Source organism: Rhipicephalus microplus, chromosome 6 (assembly GCF_043290135.1).
Source record: "Rhipicephalus microplus isolate Deutch F79 chromosome 6, USDA_Rmic, whole genome shotgun sequence".
In the NCBI taxonomy this organism is placed as follows: Eukaryota; Metazoa; Arthropoda; class Arachnida; order Ixodida; family Ixodidae; genus Rhipicephalus; species Rhipicephalus microplus.
The window spans coordinates 105,755,395-105,778,100 of NC_134705.1; the positions used below are offsets into that span (position 1 = coordinate 105,755,395).

General features: G+C 43.3%; 1 protein-coding gene across 21 annotated transcripts in view; it reads left to right on the forward strand.

The window, feature by feature from the left end:
• Positions 1-22,706, forward strand: part of LOC119168047 (uncharacterized) — a 249,851-nt gene that overhangs the window by 139,031 nt on the left and 88,114 nt on the right. For 19 of the 21 annotated variants that reach the window (XM_075866371.1, XM_075866368.1, XM_075866362.1 and 16 more), the window contains one exon: positions 8,269-8,446. The exons of 1 other annotated variant lie outside the window; for it this stretch is intronic. In XM_075866371.1, coding sequence (XP_075722486.1) covers positions 8,269-8,446 — 178 coding nt within the window. Of the gene's footprint in view, positions 1-8,268; positions 8,447-20,292; positions 20,500-22,706 lie in introns of those variants that run through there. One more of the 21 variants, XM_075866359.1, reaches the window with a different exon arrangement.

Genomic DNA, 22,706 nt, shown 5'->3' on the forward strand with positions numbered 1-22,706 from the left:
TACTTGCGGAGGCTGTAAATGCATCTGTAGGACAAGCATCTATCAATCAGCGGTAGTGCTAGCAGCAAAAAATAAGCGGGAATTATTGAAACACGTGTACATAGGCTTTGACATCACCCGATACCCCAACAGTGTTCATAACCAGGAGCACACACTGTAACGGTTCACGTGAACGTAGGCGCTGAAACAGTGAGGACGCACTTACAAAATCATGTAGAAAGTTACGAACAACTAAATGAACTGGTATACGCCCCTTAGGTAATTGCCCGTAGAGCCATTTTATGTGCTGGAACTGTTTAGCCACCAATACACAACGCACTATTTTTTGCACCACCCTGCGGTGTTCATGCACACGTCATTCTCGTCGTAATGATTTGACTTTCGATTACGTTTGGCGTGCTTTCATGCCGACTGATCACGCCGCTAACCATGAGCAGCCGAAGTGACGGTAGATTCGCTGCCAGGGCAAATATCAAGACATCAAGCTAACAGCCCCCTACAGCACTGGCAGGCTGGAAAGCTTCTGTCACATGCCTGGTGCTCAGAAAAAAGAGATCTGTGGGGTACATACCTGATAACTCACCTACATGCACAGACTTTGACTATACGTCTTGGCCTCGTGCCCGAGTTCACGCAGAGCTTGCAATCGTCCGAGCTAATCAGAAGGTCCACCCACACACAGGACGGGTGCTGGAACCATCTCGAAGCCACCCCGGACACTCCTCACGTAGCTATTTCACCCACCTTCTTAGCCTGATGTTTTTTTTGTGCCTAGCTGTTCGATAACTCATTGGCTCTCATTGTCCCCGGGAGCAGCACCATCGCACACCACAGGGGCGCGTTTTTGTTCTGTAGCATCTGTTGAGCACACCTTTTGAATTCTCGCCGCAATATTACAACTATCTATGAAACGAACAAAGCACGTCCAGCTAAGTGTCCACAGCAAGAGGCCATGTGAGTGTGATCGTTCGCGTCAATAATAGACTTTCTTTTTGCTGGTGAAGACGACCCTGATGATAAATACGATGAATAAAATTGAGAATGTATTGAATTCTAAACTCTCTCGGCTTCCTTGTTATCAGCTGTTGGGGTGAAATCGAGTGTTGCAGTTCCACTCTCCACTACTGAAGGTCAGCGAAACCACAAAAGTCTTCCTTAAAAGTACACGTCGCTCCTGAATACCACCGTTAAAATGGAGCGACAAGCCGTGATAGACCACGTACAGTATGAGACATTGACTCGTCATGGTAAGGAGCATGCGCACCACGGTCCCGACCATCTTCTGTGGCACTGATGGAGCCAACCAACTAAAGGAAGCAAGACGTCATGAGGTCATCAAAAAGAGGGGTTAGAATGCAGGCGAAAAACAAAGAAAAAAGGAGATAACAGGGCCTGGTGACGGCCGTATTACATGAATTAGGAGAAATGCTACTGGAAGACATTTCTTTTTAATATTCTCTCTAGAGCAATAAAACTTGAGCTGTTCAAGGAACTTTTTATGCTGAATTCAAATATATGATTAGTTTTCTAGCAAGTTGCTTGCCTTTAGTCTCCGAGACGACTACGAGCAAACCCTAATCCATTTGTCCCCCCCCCCCCTTTTCTTACCGGAACTTCCGTAACTTTTCATCATTCATAGTTTACAATATTTGAAATAAAGCGTAGAGTGCAAATAACTAATTAGGAGGCACATAAAAAATTTGTAATAGGTGTAAAAATATTACTCGTAAAAAGTTCATATTTCACTTACCCTAGTAAAGGTTTACATAAAATTTTTTATTATAGAATAACATATTGAAATTTAAACAAAATAATTGTATTCGCCATACTATAAAAAATTGGGCAAAATTTCGTGCAGACCGAGCACTATAGGTGCTCGAAAAAGGAAGGGATTGTTGAAAAAATGGCAAAAGTTGCGTTTTGAGAAAAACACGTTTTTAAGTGAAAATTGAGTTTTTATTTATGAAAGATATCAATAAATGTGATGAAATTTACACATCGAAAAGAACAATTCTTCTTGTAGCGGCCACTGCGACTAAAATATGCCGGTTCCGTGAGTTTGTCCCCTTCGGCTTTTTCGAGCTGACTCTCACAGACATTTCGCTGACGGACAGGGCCAGGAAACGCTTGCAAAACTTCCACTCCATCTGGCAGTGCCTTGTACCAACTTCAAGCTAGGAAGAAGTTTGACAGGACAGCGAAACCCAAACTAAGTCCGGTGTCATGCCATTTTGCGGCCATGTTTGTGCCACATACCGTCGTACATAATAGCAATGTCGTCCCTGCTAAGTTCTCTCAGTGCAAGATTTTTCAACCTCCAAGATTGGTGCTGCCATCATTCGTTGCCCGGTCAGGAACTTTCCGGCTGACGGGTGTGAATGACTTTCGAATAATTGGTTTTGATTTTGATGCATTGACCGCAACTTTGACATTGATCGCAAGATGGTTTGATTTTGATGCATTGGTCGCAAGTGAAAGCCGCACAACGGCTTTCACTTGCAAGCCATGCTCTGTTCACTTACGAGAAAAGCATTGTTCAGTTGCGCTGCTCAACAAGACATGGAACCCGCAAATAAGCTTCACAGCACATAGTGCGCAGCGGCGATTGGCGGTCCCCGATCCGTACCACGTGATAAGCCAGTCGCGGCGCTCGAAAAACGTGCAGAAGCGTGCTTCTTTTTAATATTTCTTGCACCGCATCAGTGACGGAATCTGTTGTTGCTTGAAGATTGAGGCTCGCCTCTTCAGCTAATGTAATCAACAATGGCGAGCGGCGGCGCAATATCGGCGGCAAGGTGCTCGAAGACTGCACACTTCGGACCATTTAACAGGCACCTTGTGCTTTTTAGATGCAAATTTAAAGCATTTTCAGTTAAGTTTTGACCTGTATTTTTTTCATAACAGTAGAGATTATGTTATCAAAACAGGCGAAAATAAAAAATCGGAAATGTTGAAAAAAAAACTCGCTGTTTTCGACCCACATCTCCCGTTAAAATCCACAGCCTAAGCAGCCCCTCACGTTTCGTACACACAACACCACTTTACGTTCAGCATGGTTGATATGGTGGGTTAACGTCTCGAAACCACCATATGATTATGAGAGACGCCGTAGTGGAAGGCTCCGGAAATTTTGACCACCTGAAGTTCTTTAACGTGCACCCAAATCTGAGCACACGGGTCTACAACGTTTCCGCTTCCTTCGGAAATGCAGCCTCCACAGCCGGGATTTGATCGCGTGACCTGCTGGTCAGCAGCCTAGTACCTTAGCTACTGACCACCACGGCTGGGCTTTAATTTCACCATGACCACTCTAAATATACAATGCAAAGTCATAAGCCTCCTCAGGAACCTTGACGAGGTTCAGGAACTTCTTAACAAACACTCACCAAAAGTGCTGTGTGTACAAGAAACATACAACCAAGACACATCAACTTTCTACGTGGCTACACTATTTTTTGACAGGACCGTGTGGATGCTATGACATCATCCGGAGGTGTAGCCATTATACTCAATCAAGAGATTTCATGCACCAACTTACAACATTAAACATCCTTTGAGACCGTGGCTGTTTGAGCTGCTCTTTTTGACAAACTGGTCACAATTTGCACTACTTACATTCCTCCGAACTATCAACTGCAAAAACACGATTTCAAATTTTTATTTAATGAACTTCGAGGATCTTACCTTTTCTTTGGAGACTTCAATGCACATAGCAATCTATGGGTTGACTCTCACTACTATGCGAGACGTTGACTGATTGAACAGTTCCTCCTCTCGTCAAGCGCCTGTCTCCTGAATCGAAAAGAACCAACGTGTTAAAAGCTCGCTAATAATACCTATTCCTCCATAGACCTAAGCATAGTATCTCCATTGCTTGTACTTCTAATCAGGTGGAAAGTCATCAGTGATTCCTACGGAAGTGGCCACTATCCCGTAGATTTTTTCACAACTATCGCAACTAATGTTCCACCTCGTGTTTCCAGATGTCTCATTAACCGAGCTGACTGAAAACAGTTTTATAACATTGCTCGTTTAGGTTGAAGTGACATTTGTACTTTAGGCATTATAGCAGCTGTCAACTATTTCACAGCGTTTCTGAGTGATGCTGCAACAAAATTCATTGCGGAAACGAGTGAACCCTCTGGAAAACAACGTTTGCCATGGTGAAACTCCGAGCGTCAAAACGCGCGCAAACAGGAAAACAAAGCATGGAGGCTGTGTAACGAGTTTCCGACAGCTGCGAATCTCAAAACGTTTAAGAAAACAAAGTCTCCAGGCAAGAGGGCGAGCTGGCAGGCTAGGAGAGAAAGTTTGCGAAAATTTTTATCAGGCATGAATTCGTATCCACATAAGGGCATTGTCTGGAAGATGGTAAGCAGGTTAACAGGAGAAAAAACCACAGTCACTCCCGATAGTAAATACACAAGGACACAGCTTGGAAGACATGGCGAACTTCCTAGGCACCTATTTCGAACAGGTGTCGAGCTCGTCGCAGTATTTTGAAGCATTATAACAAAACAAAACAAAAATAGAAAAACCAGAAAATAGAGCGGAAATCTACAAAACACGAGGCATACAACGAACCCTTTCATTTATCAGAGCTACAGGCATTGCTAAGTTGCTTCAATAGACCCGTTCCAGGTTCTGAACAGGTCATGTGTGAATTACTAAAACATCCTTTTCTCAAACACAAAATGCCCTTCTTTCTCTGTATAACGTTATTTAGTTTGCCCCCGAGATCCCCACTGCCTGAAAAGAAGCCATCATTGTCCCGATTCAAAAACAGGTCAAGCACTCGTTCTCAGTCTCCAATTACAGACCTATTGCCCTTACCAGTTGTCTGTACAACGTCTTCGAAAGGATGGTAAAGAGAACACTGGTGCACTTTCTTGAAACAATCTACTTGACCCAAAGCAGTGTGGGTTTAGAGAAGTAAAATCCACCACGGACCACGTTATTCATATCAAGGCACAAATCTTCACCAATTTTCCCCAATTTCCTTTCTTTCTGTGTTCCTCGACGTGGAGAAGGCCTAAAACACTACGTGGCGCTTTGCCATACTAAGAAACCTCTCACATTTAGTGTGCACGGCAGTGAAATTCATCTGTCTAATCAGACATTCCGTGTTAGAGTGGACACTGTTCTATCTTAAAGTTTTGTGCCAGAGACAGAAGTACCACAAAGAGGTTATTGAGTTGTATACTTTTTATAATCAAAATGAATTTCTTGCGTAGGTTCATCCGACGAAATGTATTTTATTGTGCATATGTCGATGACGTAAAACTCAGCTTTCAATCATGCAGCCTTTCAGTGTGTGAACGGCAGGTTCAGTTGGGCTTGAATAAGCTTTCGAAATGCGTAGATAAGAAAAGGTTTAAACTGAATCCTCAAAAAAGCATGTTGGTCTTATTCACCAAAATAAGAGGCCTATATTCAGATGCGAATGTTAACCTGCATGGTCCATGTTTGTTAATAGTAAGCATAAGTTCGTAGGCATAATATTTAAACAGCAAATCAACATTTATACCAGATATTGCGTAACTGAAAAAAAGTGCTTGAAAATCATTATTATTATGAAAAAATCGTCATGCTCTGCATGGGGGAGTGACAAGAATTGTCTCATGAATCTATACAAAAGCCTGACACATAGGCGCTTCGATTACGGTGCAATAATATACCAGTCTGCAACACCAACTGCCCTAAAAGTGCTCGACACTGTTCACCACCTTGAATTTTGTCTTTCTACGGGTGCTTTTTGAACTAGCACAATAGAAAGCTAGTATGTTGAATCTAACAAGTGGTAACTACTTCTCCAGAAATGCTACCTATCGTTTCTGTACTTTCTTAAAGTAAACGCAAACAACGAACACCCTGAACAGCCTACCATCAATGACTTGCCAGTTCTGTTCTATTTCAAAACAGCCCTGTCATGAGACAGCCCTATGCACTTCGTGTGAAAAGTTTAGCCGAATAAATGGGTGTGCACTTTGTGGACACCGTTTGGCTGCTGCTGCTGTATATGTCCCACCATGGCATTGGCAGCTCCTAGATTGTGGTATGTCGTTCGTCAAGTTAGTGAAAGCGCGCCTTTTGCACATAATTATACACACATTCTTGATGTGCAGCATAATTATTCATGTTCAGAATTTTTTACCGTTGCCTCAAAGACTCGCACCTGTGTCCTGCGCAGCGGTCGGTACATATTTTTCAGATGTAGGTGTTCTGAACCCCAGTACGAGTATCTTCATTGCAGAAGCGTATGCGATATTATCGGCCCTCGAATATATCAGAGAATTGAAACTCCCAAAACCTGTGATATACACTGATTATCCAAGCAAGCTGAAATCCCTTAAAAACACAAGAACACTATCTTGGTCTCTGTCTACTGACTACCGTGTACGATTTATACACAGCAGCAGTCTGTCAAAGTCTGCTGGATGACAGGACATCGCGAGATTCAAGAAAACGTGTTAGCGTATCAACTCGCTGTTTACGCTCACGTTAATGCCACAATTAACACATATATATCTGTCCCTGCACTTGACCTCAAACTTTTTATCGAACAAAAGCTCATGAAATATTGGCAGCATTTATGGGAAGGCAAAAATAAATAAACCTCACCTAATGAAGCCAGGTATCCCGAATTGGCTGCCAACATCCAAGTCGCGCTACACCGAAGTAACACTCACCAGAATAAGAATAGGACATACACGCAGCACACACTCACATCTTTTGTCTAGGGGCGATCCACCCTTCTGTGAAAAGTGTGGTGAACCTGCCACCATGCTTCATGTTTTATTACAGTGCAAAAAACTGGATGTAATTAGTAGAAAACGCTTTTCATGCCATCAAATTTCTTTGCGCCCATCGTTGTTGATAGGTAGAGAACCGCTTTTTAGTTGTCACTCACTGTTCGCATTTTCAAAAGGTTTAACTAACTTTTACGTCATGTTTTTAGGCATCTTCGCGGCATGACCTCTCAGAGAAGAGGTCCCTGCTGCTATTGCTACACTAAGCAGAGCACTTGTCGCGCGGCCCTTAGACAGAAGGGCGTAAGCAATCGAGGAACTTGTGATAATGCCATACATAATCATCGTGATTTTGTTATCACGAGCTTTCGCCATCCATTCACACTACCCACACTCCACGTCAGAGTCATGATTTTATTACTTCTATGTTTTACACCCCCTTAGTAGGAAACATTTGAAGGCCGTTATACAGCCACTCATTATAATCATTGTTGATATCTCTAGTCTCAAGATCTGGTGCTCTTTGCCCACTGGATGGCCCTTGCGCCACAAAACACCAAACATCAAGGATGCAGGCGAGAATGCTGCTACACGGGCCAGTCTTGTGGTCCAAGCACTGTAATTCAACGGCACTCATGTTTCCAAAGACCAGAGGCCCAGCAGCAGTCTCTGACCCAACACATCGTCTCGTCAGTCTTATGTGCTCCAGAAGTGCCGATAGTAGTGGCCAGTCTTTGTCTTCTAGCCGTCTTGCTTTGGCAACACAGTCAGTGCTACATATCAAAGACCAAGGTCACTTACACGAAGCCATGTCTACCACTTTCACGAATTCAATGCTCGCACGCCCCACTCTGTGAGGGAGGAGAGGCAAAGCTTTGAAGCCATGTGGCTACCAGCCAGATGGCAACTGACTGATAGCCAACCCTCGGTGCACTCATACATGCTGGGCTCGCGCTCTACAGAGCTATACTCGCCAGATATAGTGCACTGGAGGTGTTTGTTATCTCTCTCCCTACGTTATTAGTCCCGGCTCCGGCCAGCTGCCAGTATTTTGCCCTCAATGAACAGATTACACTATGTTCAAGGGACAACAAGCTCTGGAAAGCCATTTTACTATAACTTCCCGTCATGCTTTGCACGAACTGTTTTTAATATAGAAAGCTTCTTTGTGATCGTGTGGGCAAAAGAAGCAATACTTTCATCAAACCAAGTAATTCAACCCCAACACTTTGTTCTCAAATAGATAAATATGGCGAGTGCGCAAAACTCAATTGTGGCTGTAAAGCTTTCGGCTGCTGCTACTCTCTGCAAGGACTAAAATGTGATATGGTGCGTGTAGCCAGATACTACAGCCAGGACAATGTGAAACTGTAAAGCACTGAATGCACACAATGAATACACAATGACAAGTGTGTTTATTATTTATTCTTATAAATATTGCATTGTTGCAAACAAAGACTTGCATAGATCCTGATATTTTAAAATACTCCTGCATTTTTTTCTTTCACCGTCACTATAGCTGAAGGGCAAGAACGACCGATGCACGAGGCGTACGATCTGCGTGGAAGGGACATGTTGCCTTGCTTACGGTCGCGCCCGTAAACGATGTAAAGCACTAAGCAAGCGTGGTCAGCCTTGTTCACCTTGGGCTTCAACTAATGTGTACCTAAACCATTGCCCTTGCGGTCCTGATGAAGGTAAGATAAATCTTTATGTTAGCGTGCATATAAGCAACGAGCCCGAGTTTCTCGTTAACATACGTCTATAATTTTGTATAAGCGAGCATTGTAGAAAATGTTTACCGTGAAGTTGATTGATGCAAACACGTGTGAATGAAAACATACGCAGTAAAATGATCAGGCGTTCTCTGAAGCCTTGCGCAATATGAAAAACGGTGCTCGAGTCAGCAGTAATTTCTCCACTATTGGAACGTGTGATGGTACCATACCTTATCATCTTTATAACGTGAAGCGTCAGAAGGTAGACTCTAATTCTGCGATTCACTTTTTATAATACTTATGTTTTGGCCAATGTCGCACGTGTTAATTGTGCCAGATGAGCTTTCAAAGCATACTGACAGAAAACAGTGTCTTGGGGTGCACCCGCTTTGCGATATTCATTTTCAATTCTGAAAAACATTACAATCGGCATTTGTGGTGATCTTTCTACTGCAACACTTGAAACACAGTTCTTTGCTAAACAAACCTAATATATATTCTTTTATTGAGTTATTAGAAGTTTAGTGTTTGTTGACGAATGCGAAGAAGGAAACCATGGAGCAAAATAGTCTAGAACCTTTTAACACTGGTCTCCTTTGATATAAGATTCCAAAGTATGCAAAATGGCCTTTAAGGTTTCCCTAAGGCACTAGGTACCTTCCTATTTATAACAGCATGTTTTGCGCTAGAAGGAACTTGATTGTATAGGTGTTACTTCTATCTTCAAAAAAAAATTGCCCACATTTCGCATCACCCCGAAGATAATAAACACATTGCAAGCTGTCATCCAACAATTTGTGTGACGATGGATCACAATTCCTCAAATGGGAACCACATATAGTAGTAAGACGGTAAGATGGGCCAGTTGGTTAGGATCCATCGTGAACCTATTTACAGCGCAACACCAGAAAAAACACAGGACAGGGAACGCGCATAAGAGAAAGAAAAGACGGTGACCACCTGCGCTGTTCTCTAGTCATCAGAAATGTAAGAGGTCGTAATTGCTAACAGACCTAGGAAAACTTTAGAATTCATTCAGCCGAAGGGTCAAGCGAGAATTCGTTCCGGCTACTGAACAATCGACCAAATCGATGCTATCAATCAGGCAATAAAGAAATGCACAGATTACATTCAGCCATTGTACATAAATATCATCGATGACAAGAAGACATTTGATTCAGGAGAGATATCAGCAGTCATGCAGACAATGTCGAATCAAAGCATCGACGGAGCATATATAACCATTCGGTAAAATATCTACAGCGGATCAGCTGCCACCAAAGTGGTCCATAAAAAAGCGACTGAACACCAATAAAGAGTAGTGTAAGACAAGGGAATACAATTTCTCCAATACGATTTACCGCGTGCTTACAGGAGATTTTTAGGGGCCTACAATGGATAGAGTTAACAGTAGGAGTTAATAAAGAGTACTTTTGTAACCCGTGTTTTGCCGATGATATTTCTTTGTTGAGTAACTCGGGGCATCAATTGCAATTCATAAATACTGTATTCAATAAAGAGAAGGGAAAGGTAGGTCCTAAAATGAATATGCAACAAATGAATGTAATGTACAACAACTGTAAAATAGAACAGTGCTTCAAGATAGGTAGCAGTCAGTTGAAGTTCTACTCGAGTACGTCTACTGAAGGCAGACAGTAACTGCGGAGATGAACCATGAGATTGAAGTCTCTAGAAAAACAAGAGCAGAGTGGAGCATATTCGGCAAGCATTCTCATATTATTATTGGTGGATTGGCAATATTCCCTAAGAGGAAGGTACATAACAGCTGCAATTTACCGGTACCCAAGGAGCAGAAACGTGGAGGATTACAAAAAGGGTCCCACTTGAGTTTGGAGCGACGCAGCAAGTGATTAAAAAAATGATAGGTGTAGTCTTAAGGAACAAGAAAATAGTGGAAGCTATTAGGAAACAAAAGGTGTTAAAGCCCTTGGACTTCGCGGGTTGCTTCGGAGAAGAAAAAAGACGGCACCTTACGTATCTGCGTGGATTACCGCAATGTGAGTCAGGTCGCACAAAAAGGTGTCTACCCACTTCCACGCATTGATGATTCACTCGATCGACTACAGCATGCACGTTCTTTCTCGTCGATGGACATGAGGAGTGGGTATTGGCAGATAGAAGTCAATGAAAAAGAGCGGAAACAAAACAGCCTTCGTGACAATAATATATACTAGAATAATAAGAAACGGTCATGGGTATGGCAACTAGAGAGAAGCGGAGATAACCGCTGATCATTGAGCATCACAGACTGAGTTCCAAGAGAATGTAAATTGGTGAAGGGAGACAGCAATCTAGGTGGGGCAATCAGATTAGGAGGTTTGTGGGTATAAATTGGCAGCAGCAAACGCAGGACCGAGTTGACTAGTGGAACGTAGGATATCCCTTTGCCATGCAGTAGATCTAGTCAGGATGACGATGATGAATTCGAGCACCATCACTGAAAACAGCAATGTGCTATACACTGTCAAGGCAGTGGCCGGGACGTGGAGTCACGCAATATAACGCCGCAGCTGCGTGGCTCTGTCGGATGATACGCTAGGTGTGGTGATTGTACTCGGGGTCATGCGTTGGTTGTCAAAGGGAGCTTGAGCATGAACAGCCCTGCAAGCCAGGCGAATCGGTAGGCTTACATCATCTGATTAGCCGATAACATGGGAGGAACGAGGAGCACCTTCGCCTCCGTCTAATTTTTACCAATATATTGTAGGCTAGAAAGAATAATTAAAAAGATAATTTAGAAAGTAACAGTATGTGTTGCATAAACCCTGATTAACGGTACCTTTGATATCCACGTCACTGCGCATTCACCGTATTTTGTTCGCAATAGAGCTGAAGCACGTGCATTACCGGGAGTACCGACCTTAGCGTCAACCGTAGTTACTACTGAATGTAGGCGTTGTATCTAGTTAGCCGGTGCTGCTCCTAAGCTGCAGAAAGTTTTATTTTACCTTGTGGTGCGTTGTTCCAAGAAAAAAAGTAAGAAAAAATACTGAGTATGCTACTCAGCGACTGCTTCGCTTGACCTAGGAATTTTTTTCCCTTCGTTGACGGTGTTGATACAGAGGATGACATATGCGTAATATGGGCATTGTTTAAACATTCAACACCTTTGCGTCTGTCTTGATTTATAATAACAAATTTGAAGAAATTACTATCAAACGAGGTCCAGGTACTGTTACAGACATTGTAATATATGCAATAACCTGGAAAACCTATTTAAAGCAAGTCCTAATTCATTATTACCAGAGCCTTAGAAATTCAAGTAGGCAAGAATAATCGGCCAAGCTCTGCAGAGCTGTTGACAGTTTCTTTTTCAGCAATATTTGAATTAGCAGTCATAAAATATTGCAAGAATGAACGTTTATTATTGCAAGAATGAACATTTATTATTGTGAATGATTATAAAAAAATGCATCTTCTTCAGATGTGGCCAGCCTCTTCTGCATAGTCATTACTTGACATTGGATGCTTTTCTTCACTGATAGAGAACCTGTAATGTCCTCGTGTTCCTCCACTGCTAATTCGTTTTTTGTTGCGCGTAAATATTCCTTTACGTGTTCCGTCTTGCCTGCCCACCACTTAGGAGAGTGCACAGAAGCACACGGGTGCAAGCTCACGTCACCTGACTGGACACCACCACCCCCAGCAACATCGTTGGCACCTGTGATGCAGGTTTACTGTTTAATAAAATGGTGATCGGATGGAAAGCCTTTGAGCTAAGAAATGACTAAGCCGTTTAAGGTGGGAAAAGAAAAGTAGAAACTTTAAGCCTAATTACCAAAAATAAAGATGAAGTTGCGATGTACAGACACCGAGTCTAAGCAGATAAACTGAAACTTGTCCTAAAGTTGTCCAGCTGGAATGTTTATCAAAATCAACAGTCACCGGTGGCGTCGATGGTGGTGGTGGCTTGGTGGGTTGAGGCGGTGGACGCTGGCGATGTCTCAGCATGTGGAGTCACGCGCTGACCTACGCGGCGACGCTTGGCGGAAGACAAGGTAGCCCTTGCCTTAGCAAGAACTGCGGCCGCTTGCCGATGCTGGCTCGTGTCGAAGAGATGATCACCCCGCAGAAGGCTCCACCATCCATGGGTGGTTCGGGATTGGAGTCGAAGCCCAGACACCTGGGACGTGACCTTGAACAGTCACGGTCAGAACGAACACCTGGGACGTGACCTTCAACTGTCACGGCCGGAACTCTGGAAGGCCGCATACCTCCGAGTACACCGTGGGCAGCTGGAGCGTCCTGGCCTTGCCTGACTTCACGTGGTCGGGTCCGGAACCCGACACCGCCGTAGCGCGACACCCAGGATCTGCACTCCAGCCAGCTCAATCTCGTTCTGCCCCTGACTGGTCTTCCTCTTCTTCCCTCTCGTGCGTTGGCAGTGCAACCTTTCGCGCAAACTTCCTCTTCCTTTTCGCGGGCCGCAGTTTCATGCGTGACGTATCGCGCCAACGTCATCGTCTTTCCGCCACTCAATCGAGAAGCACCGCTGCTGTCGCCTACGAGCACGTTGTACATGACACCACGGTGCCACCACACTTCACAAACACCACCACGTCACTATACCACACCACAACAGGTCCCTTTTTGGGAAAGATTTTCTGCACGAAAAACTGCTGCTCAGTTCCTAAATGACGTCACTCAAAACACACGCTCACACAGTTCGCTACATTGTCCAAGGTACACATTTATTAACCACTATATACACACGAAGCAAGAAAAAGTATGAACTCATCTAACTGATGATGAAAATTCTCAAATTAGCCTGTTTAGTACACCAACTTTTTCCATACATACCCTAATAAACAAAAAAGGAACTACACTTCAAGTCAATGTTATATTTCATGTAACTTCTTCAGCTGTTCTCATGAAACACCCTTCCGTGGTCCGTAATCAAGATCCAAAGGAAACTACTAGGAAATCGAACTTCACGCTTAGGTTGTAGCGTCCCAAGCAAGACGTTTAATGGCCCTAACTAATTGACAAGAGTGATGATTTTGACGCCGGTGGAAGAATTGTTGATTGTAAGCTCGTCTGAACCTAAAGCTGTGTATCACCAGACGCCCAACCTCTAAATCACAAGCATACACAGTGGAAGTGCTGTACACCAATCGGAAGTGTTAACTCCAGCCTCGGCAGTACAACCATGTCTGAATAATTTCATCCTTCCCAGGAACGCCTTGCTTGAGCTCGTAAGCTGACAATCGTTCAGACACCTTTAGGGAAGTGACCTCATCAACTGAAGATGCCAGAGAGCACCAGTCCGCATCCTTCCTCGTACAACGACCTGCTGGACTATTACTGTCTTTGGGTTCAGTTTCCATCACTTCAGCTTTTCGTCTTGCTTGTTCATGAAAACTTTCAACCCTTCTGCCGGGGTCATCGTGACTACCCTCATTACCACTTAGAGCTGACCTACATTGCAACTCTACTTTCTGTTCTTCAACAAGTTTTTCTGCATTTTGCTCCAGTTTACTCATGGAAGCATCATCTACAATCTCTCGAGAACTCAAGCCCTCCTTCAGATGAGTTATATTCATCCTGAAAAGCTGTTTACGTAGCTCCTGTTGCTACATCCAGTGGCTCAAAATAATAGGCAGCAAATAGAACGGAGCTTTCATTTCGGCATTCACCGGCGTTAGGTAGGAGACCTTTTACTGCTCCTACAGTGGACCTCTTGAGAAACAATCCTACCTTTGCATGAAGTGTGCTTGACTTCTCGCAGGTTTTAACAAACCCTTTAATTTGAATGAAACGTTTTTGTTCAATGCTAAGTAAGCATGCCCGTACTTCAATAAGCTTCTCGAGTCTCCTAGTTTCTTGGCTACCCAACTCTCTGCCATCTTTCCAACGTTCATTCTCTAGCGAAACGTCATGACGATTTACAGGGTCAGCCTGACATAAATTCAAATCGTTCGTGATGTAACTGCTGTTAGAGCACACCTGAGCCACTGGTTCACTCCTCTGTATACCCAGCTGCCCCCTTTTTGCCATCGCGAGCTCGAGTCGCCACTCGAGTTCCAACGTCTCTAATTCGAGCTTTTCTTTCGCCGCTTTTCGCTCTGCAGCCCGTTGCTCACGCTCTCTCCTTCCGCTCCTCATAATAAGCTCGAAACTTCGTTCCCTTCAGACCCATGCGTTCAGCCAATTCAAATATCTCCCACGTACTGGTCATGGTTCGCCACGCGTCCAAAAATCCAGATGAAGAACGTACAACTTTGTCCTGTCGCGGCGGACGCCAATTTGTGATGCAGGTTTACGGTTTAATAAATTGTTGCTCGGAGGGAATGCCTCGGGGCTAAGAAATGACGAAGACGTTTAAGGTGTAAAAAGAAATGTAGAAACTTTAAGCCTAATTAACAAAAAAGATGAATTTGCGATGTGCAGACACCGACTCTAAGCAGACAAACTGAAACTTGTCCTAAAAGTTGCCCAGCTAGAAAGTTTATAAAAATCAACGGTCACCGGTGGCGTTGATGGTGGTGGTGGCTTGGTGGGTTGAGGCGACGGATGCTGGCGATGTCTCAGCAGGTGGAGTCACGCGATGACAAGCACGGCGACGCTTCGCGGAAGACGAGGTAGCCCTTGCCTTAGCAAGAACTGTGGCCGCTTGCCGATGCTGGCTCGTGTCGAAGAGATGATCACCCCGCCGAAGGTTCCACCCTCCATGGGTGGTTCGGGATTGAAGTCGATACCGGGACACCTGGGACGTGACCCTGAACAGCCATGGTCAGAACAAACACCTGGGACGTGACCTTTAACTCTCACGGCCAGGGCTCTGGAAGGCCGCGTACCTCCGTGTACACCGTGGGCAGCTGGAACGTCCTGGCCTTGCCTGACTTCACGCGGTCGGGTCCGGAACCCGACACCGCTGTCGCGCGACAACCAGGATCTGCACTCCAGCCAGTTCGATCTCTTTCTGCCCCAGACTGGTCTCCTTTTCTTCCCTCTCGTGTATTGGCAGTGCAACCTTTCGCGCAAAATTCCTCTTCCTTTTCGCGGGCCGCAGTTTCATGCGTGACGTTTCGCGCCAACGTCATCGTCTTTCCGACGGTCAGTGGAGAAGCACCGCTGCCGTCGCCTCCGAGCACGTTGTACATGACACCACGGTACCACCACACTTCACAAACACCACCACGTCACTATAATACACCACAGAACCCTTTATAAGAAGACGGCTCTGCTTAGATTCTTTCAGTGGGCACGTCAGCTGGTCACCCGTCAACTTCACCCTAAACCTTCTGCTTATTATGCAGATAATTAACAAATGTTCGTTTATAAGATCTGATTATCGTTACCCCCTCCAGCTGACGTGCCCTTATAGTGTCTGCGCGTTTCCTTCGTATGCATAGGAAATTTTTTTCTCTCTACGTATGGTTTGTGGGGATGTTGAATAAAATCCAGGACCCAGCACCAGAGCAGCTTCTGCCACTTCCAGAAGGTGAAAAGTTGCTGAAAATTAGGCTGCACATAAGTGAATCTAAACTTCAAAAAGCTTGGGCGTCTACATCAACGCTCAAAGAGTTTGGTACTAAAATTACGAGACTCAAAAAAGTATCCATAACTCGGAAATGAAAGTAATTGACCTAGAAGACAGAAGCCGTCATTATATTCTTCTTGTGTTTGGTTTTCCAGAGAAAGCGAGTGAAACGCTACAACTGCTTTTTTATGCTGGTTGATGAGTCATTTTCAAGGAAACTGAAAGTTCAAGAAACATTTCTTGACCAATTCCATAGAATAGGATGCAAGCAAGCAAACAATTCCTAACCGATTGTCCTAAAAATGATTGGCTGCCTTGAAATTACAAACGTTTTAAAAAAATGCTATAAGCTGAAAGTCTGGAATATTTCCATCATTGAGTGTTTTTTACTGCCACTAGACCACTTCGCAAGCAGTTGTGGGATAGCACAGCAAAAAAATGAGAGAAAGGAGGTTAAAAGTGTATATGCGAAGAAAACATGAATTGCGCCTTGTTTAGATAGGATAGCAGCAATAATCCGGGGGTTCCTATTAATACCTATAAGAAGACTTCTTCCACTTCATATATTCCAAATGCGAGTAGGCCTATGCAAAATCGGCGTACTAGTAGAAGTTGTAGATAGTAACAACTGCCTAAATATAAATGCTCGTTGCAATCTTAAGAAATTAGATCACTTAAAAAGTATTACAACATTGTATATTCTGCTAATTAAAGTTCTAACAGAACTTTGGCTGCATCAAGACCTTATTAACCTTTAGGTGACACTAAATGGCCTTATGATCTACCACATTGATCGTGTTGGTAGGGGAGGTCGAGTTACTATTTTACTCGTATAATCATTGCTATTGTCCAGATTACCAATGGGCCAAGAATTGAGAGTGTTGTATCTAAGCTATACTTTCAAGAATGCAACCTGATTAATTGGAAATATATCGTCTCCGAGCTCGCATAATTTTTCTGCTGAAACCCTCATCAAGTTCTTGTGCTTGAACATGATTCATTCTTGAAATCTGTTGCTCATGGGAGATTTCAACACACCAGAAATTAACTGGTCATATGAATTCCCAGAAGCTCTTACTGACGCGTCACACTCATTTGTTGACCTCGTCATATTGCACAATTTAACTGAATTCGTTAGCCCCGCTGTGGTGGCCTAGTGACTATGGTGTTCGACTGCTGACCCGGAGGTTGCCAGATAAAATTCCGGTTTCAGTGGCTGCAGTTTTAGTGAAGGCAAAATAATGTAGGCCCTTGTGCTCAGATTTGGATGCACGTCAAAGAACCCCGGTGGTCGAAATTTTTGTAGCCGTTCACTACCGCGTCTCTGATATTCATAGGGTGGTTTCGGCACAGAACCCACATATCTACCTATCTACCGAAATTAGTTGAAATACCTATGCGCACTCAACCACACGCAGAAGTATTTTTGCACCTTTTTTTGATTCCAGTGACCACTTAGGGTGGCATCGAAGAATAGATATTAAAATATGTATTTTCGATGCCACCTCAGAGATATACAAGATGGCATATCTGATCGTAAGATTGTATTGTTAACTATAAAGTGCAGTTTTCTTTGAAACTCTAAATAAAGAAAATATAATCCCGTTGTCTTTACATGCTAGTGACGTCAATGTACACGTTGTGCTTGGCATTTTGTTATCCGATTTTAGCAACCTGTATAATTTCGATGGCTCTGTTGAACACATGCGGTGTTTCTCTAATAATTTGTTTTTCAATGCATTACGCAGTTCATACCCTAGAACAAGACATTGTGCACATCTGTAGCCTTTGGTTGACGAATAATTTTGTTTGTGTGGGGCGTAAACTTAAAAAGGCGAGCAGTAGGCATAAACCTCATCTAACAAGGGGCCCCAGCGCGGTGGTCGAGTGGCTAAAGTACTCGGCTTCTGACCCACAGGTGGCGGGATCGAATCGCGGCTGTGGTGGCTCCATTTCCGATGGAGGTGGAAAGCTTGTAGGCCCGTGTGCTCAGATTTGCGTGCACATTAGAGAACCCCAGGTGGTAGAAATTTCTGGAGATCTCCACTACGGTCTCTCTCATAATCATATGGTGGTTTTGGGACGTTACACCCCACATATCTGTCTATCTATCATCTAAGAAGTGCTAACGAAGAAAACAATACCGAGCTGCGCGTTACACTTGGAAATGGCTTCAAAAAGGCAAAAGAACTCTTCCAGAACGTAAGATAAAAAACTATTTTCTTTTATTAATTGATAACTTCTGGCGATACCTTCACTGCAACATAAATCAGTGCCTTGTCAGTGATGCAGCACTCAAGACCAAACTTGAAATAGCTCAAATATTCAACATATATTATTGTTCTGTCTTCACCCAAAATGTATTGAGTGCATCAGACGTTTCGCTTTTCGAAGAAATACCACCTATAGACGATATATTTGTTAGTGAGAAGGGGATCCTGACGTTGCTCGTAATTTAGATACTACCAAGAAATTTTTTTGTGTTGATTATATACCAAATGCGTTCCTTTTGCGAGATGCTGAATGGTGCGCCAAGTATGTACCACTGCTATACTGTATATCACTCGTCCATGCGGAACTTCCAGAGGACTGGAGATTTAGTGAAATTGTATTCATACCAAAATTAGCAGACTATTCATTACTTACTTCATACTGGCTTATTTCAATTGTATATGCTTCAGTAATGCAGCTCGAACATATAACATTTAAGCACATGTGTGCCTCCCGAGAGAGCAATCATTTGATTAATCATCAGCAACACGGATTTCGTAGCGACGTGTCTACAGTTACTCAACGTGTCCTAACAATACATGACCTTTCTTTAGCGTAAGACAGATATAACCAAGTAGATATGATATTTCGGACCTAAATAAAGCCTTTGATTAGCTATCATAATTCAAGCTTAGAGAAAAATTGCAGCCCATTCTCAAAAATGATCTCCTTGTGGCATGGTTGCTTCGTGTCTCTCAAGGCGGCAGTGTGTATTCATTGATGGCATTGCTTGTCCTTTGGCTCCGGTGGCCTCTGGTTTTCTGCAGGGCTCTGTTCTCGGTCCTGTATTTTTTTTGCTATCCATCAACGACATTACTAAAAACATAGGCGTACAAATTCAGCGGACGGCTGTGTATTATATATGGAAGTACGTGGCCCTAATGATCAGGTGCTATTAAATCGAGCATCGTGTGCAATTGAGGACTGGTGTTGTAAATGGTAGATGGCAGTTCATAGCAAAAAAAAAGAACTGTAGAAATCACCATAACTCACACGAAGCAACCACTTCAATTCACATACTTTATCAATAACCAACCATTAATACGGTGCGGAGCAATAAGTATTTAGGAGTAATCCAAACCTCCTCTTTGCGCTGGAATGAACATGTAATGCTTTATGCTAAAAAAGCCTACAGAAAACTGGGATACCTAAGGCACACGCTGGGTCAATCAACGCCGGAAATAACATTATTAGCTAACAAAGCCCTTGGTAAACCTATATTGAAGCATGCTGTGGTGGCCTTACGACCCTAGACAGCCTCTGATAAATAAATACTGGAAAATATTTAACAAAATTCTGTAAGGTTTCTTTACAACAGTTATAAATGGAAAACATTCCTATCGCACCTCCTACAGAAAGCAGAACTAAAGAATCTTGAGAAAGGTGCTATCATGCGCGGATCCAGCCTATTTATTTGTTGTACTACAATACTTCACAGGTTGATCTATTTGAACTCATAGCTCCCGCCTTTAGACCCTTCATTCGGTCTCTTCCCACAAGAAAGTGGCTAAGCGGATGTGCACAAGGAGCAATTTTCAGTACTCTTTCAATCCTCGGACAATTGTTGAAAAAAATGTTTGACCTTCTGATGTGGCAGCAAGACACAACACTGATTGTTTCGTGCCTGCGATAAAAGATATAGCTCCGTAAGCGCTACTTTGCCTGGTGGGGTGTAATGTGACATCATGTATTTCCATGCTTAGCGATGTTTGAATGAATGCTGAAACTTTTTTCTTGCTATGTGAGTACACGATAAGTGGGGTTTATTCTGTTAGAGTAATTTTTTATAGATAGTTTGGACATTGCGAGCGCTTTCTGCTTCCCAATGTACTCTTTTGTTGTATTGTATTGTTGTTTTTACTTTTTGTTTTTACTATCTCACGAAATCACTTCATGTAATTTTTTGACTTGTTTATTTTATTGAGCTTGTGTTATTTGTGCCCAACTACTGCCTATGGCTTTTATAGAAGGCAAACAGTTTGTAACAAAATAAATTAAAACACATTTAGTGGAGGGCATCAACAACGCAATCTCCGCTTATGAACTATAGAACTTCTGCACTGGCGGCAATGAATGACAATTGGAAAGGGCCATGAAGAGGCCGTAAAAACACGGAAGATAACCTACTGTCTGTGATACCCACCTGCTGCCATACTGAATTACCACACGTGATATGCAGAAAAGATAAAATGGAGTAGATTCAAGGTTTTCTAGCCGGTCTCTGAAAGTGACATCAACCTGCCCACTTAGACTGGAGATCCCATACCGAGGGCCGACATCATGAGAGTCCTAGGTATGTATATCGAATATCGTGCGGGTAAAGGTACTGTTTTGGCCTACATCACTGCAAACACCAACAACGCTTTTTGTCTCGTGCGAAGGCTCACGAACAGATATCCAGGCATGAATGACGATAACCTGCTTCTGTTCATCAAGGCTTTCGTGCTGTGTCAGTTTACTTACAGAGTGATCATCCAAAACTGGTTCAGAGCATAATGGGACAGCCTTAATGCCTTCATGAGAAAACCATTGAACAGAGAGTCCTCGGGCTTCACGTCAGAATACATACTGAGCACCTCTTTCGGCTTGGCGTACACAACATTACGTAGGAAAATGCCTAGGCTCAGGAAGAGGCTCAGCTAACTGAGCTCGCCACCACACTGGCCGATAGGCCGTTTTCAAGGGCGTTTATGCAGACTAAAAACCCACAATTCCCCAAAAAATAAGGAGAAAGGTCGTCCTTGCTCTGCTGCCTCACGAAATCCATTCAGTGCACAACGCAGGTTGTTCAAAGCAAGAACTGCGACAATACTTCAGCAACTTTCCCAGAAAAAGATCGAAGCAACCTTCGTGGTTGCCACCGCCTACCAAAATGACAAGGCTTTTTGTGTTGGACATGTAGGACATGATCATCAACTGTTCCTCGACTCGGACGAGGGACAAAGATATGACTGAGCACGTGGACATTGCACTCGCCATGAAGACTTTTTGAGAGACATAATGAATAGCGACTCAAAAGCAGCCGCCAGGGCATATCAGAAATGCCGTGTAGCCCAGCGGGTAATTCAAATTCTGAGAGGCAATAAAAATAGCGTTAGTGCCACATAACTTATCTCCTGGTCCCATGCCAGCGTTTGGGAGATCAAAGGGTTTCCTCTGAACCTTAACCAGTCTATCCACGAAGCTGCGCGTGGCATTACCAACCGTAATAACCGCGTTGCCTTTAGATCGGGAGACTTTTCTTCCGGACACAGGGACTCTCGTAGCACGCATGAATAAACAAATAAATTCTTGCAATTAGGGAGAAAGGTCTTCCTACCACCTCATTCCTAGACAAGCAGGACACAGGCTGTCATGGCCGGGCTCCTGCAAGTGGACCTACTACACAAATCCTGTGTTTTTATTTGCATTTATCTGGAAATTTGCACAAAGAGCTCTTGTGTGGCCTGTGGCGAGGTTTCTATTTTGTCTCACGTGCTCTGGGAGAGCCGGTAGCTAGGCCCGACGTGAAGCGAGGAAGAATGGGACACGCTCGTGTGAAGTCTCGTTTTCGCAGACCACATCCTGGCCGTCGAACATGCCCATGGTCAAGCTGGCTAGCCGAACATTTCGGTTCAGTTCTCGGATTAGATAGGCACATGTTTTGTTGTAATTTGTCGAACAAATAAACGTTTATTCACTAACTCATTCAACCTAGTTACTCGTTGGCGGTCTGCGGCCAGCGTTTGACTCTGTCACGATCTTTGTTTAGTAATAAATATGTTCATGGGCAAAAAGTACTGGCCTTTAAGGGGTACTAAAGAGGAGCAATCACTTAGATAAATTTGGCAAACTGCAATCAGAGAACTAGAACAACGTATGTTTCATCATCCTATGTAAATTGTTAGCAAAAAAATCTCAGGTCAGAAGATTCTTTTTGAAACTTTCCGCCAAAATTTGCGTGTGCTGTCGAAAATTCTAAAATATATTTTTGGCATTACTTCAACATTCGCAAGGTAGAATTTCCTGAAACTTCATATGCTCAGTTTCTTGCAGAGACCGATGACAAATGTACTTCATTTTCATCGAATAGAAGCTAGATAGTTCCCGGTAGACGTCTTTAAAGCCTAAGACGTTATGGTGTTTGCTGCTAGAATCTCAAAGTCAATTTTATCACACGTATTCTTTTTGCGCGTTTTCTTGCTTACCGGACGTCATACCACGTGGCATTTTCGTGTTTGCGAAAGTGCACTTTGTACTATGCGAAGTATCTTTTTTTTCTTTCTAGTACCTCTCAAAACATGTTTTTTTGAAGTGGGCACCATGCAGCTTGCGGACACACCATGTATGCATACACATTGACGAAACAAAAGAAATATGCTTCATTGTTTAGTCATGTAAGGAGCTCAATATCGGTATGAATAAGTTGTTCAACTTTGAAGCCAAAGTTAATTGAGAAATAACCATCTTATGATAATAAATAAT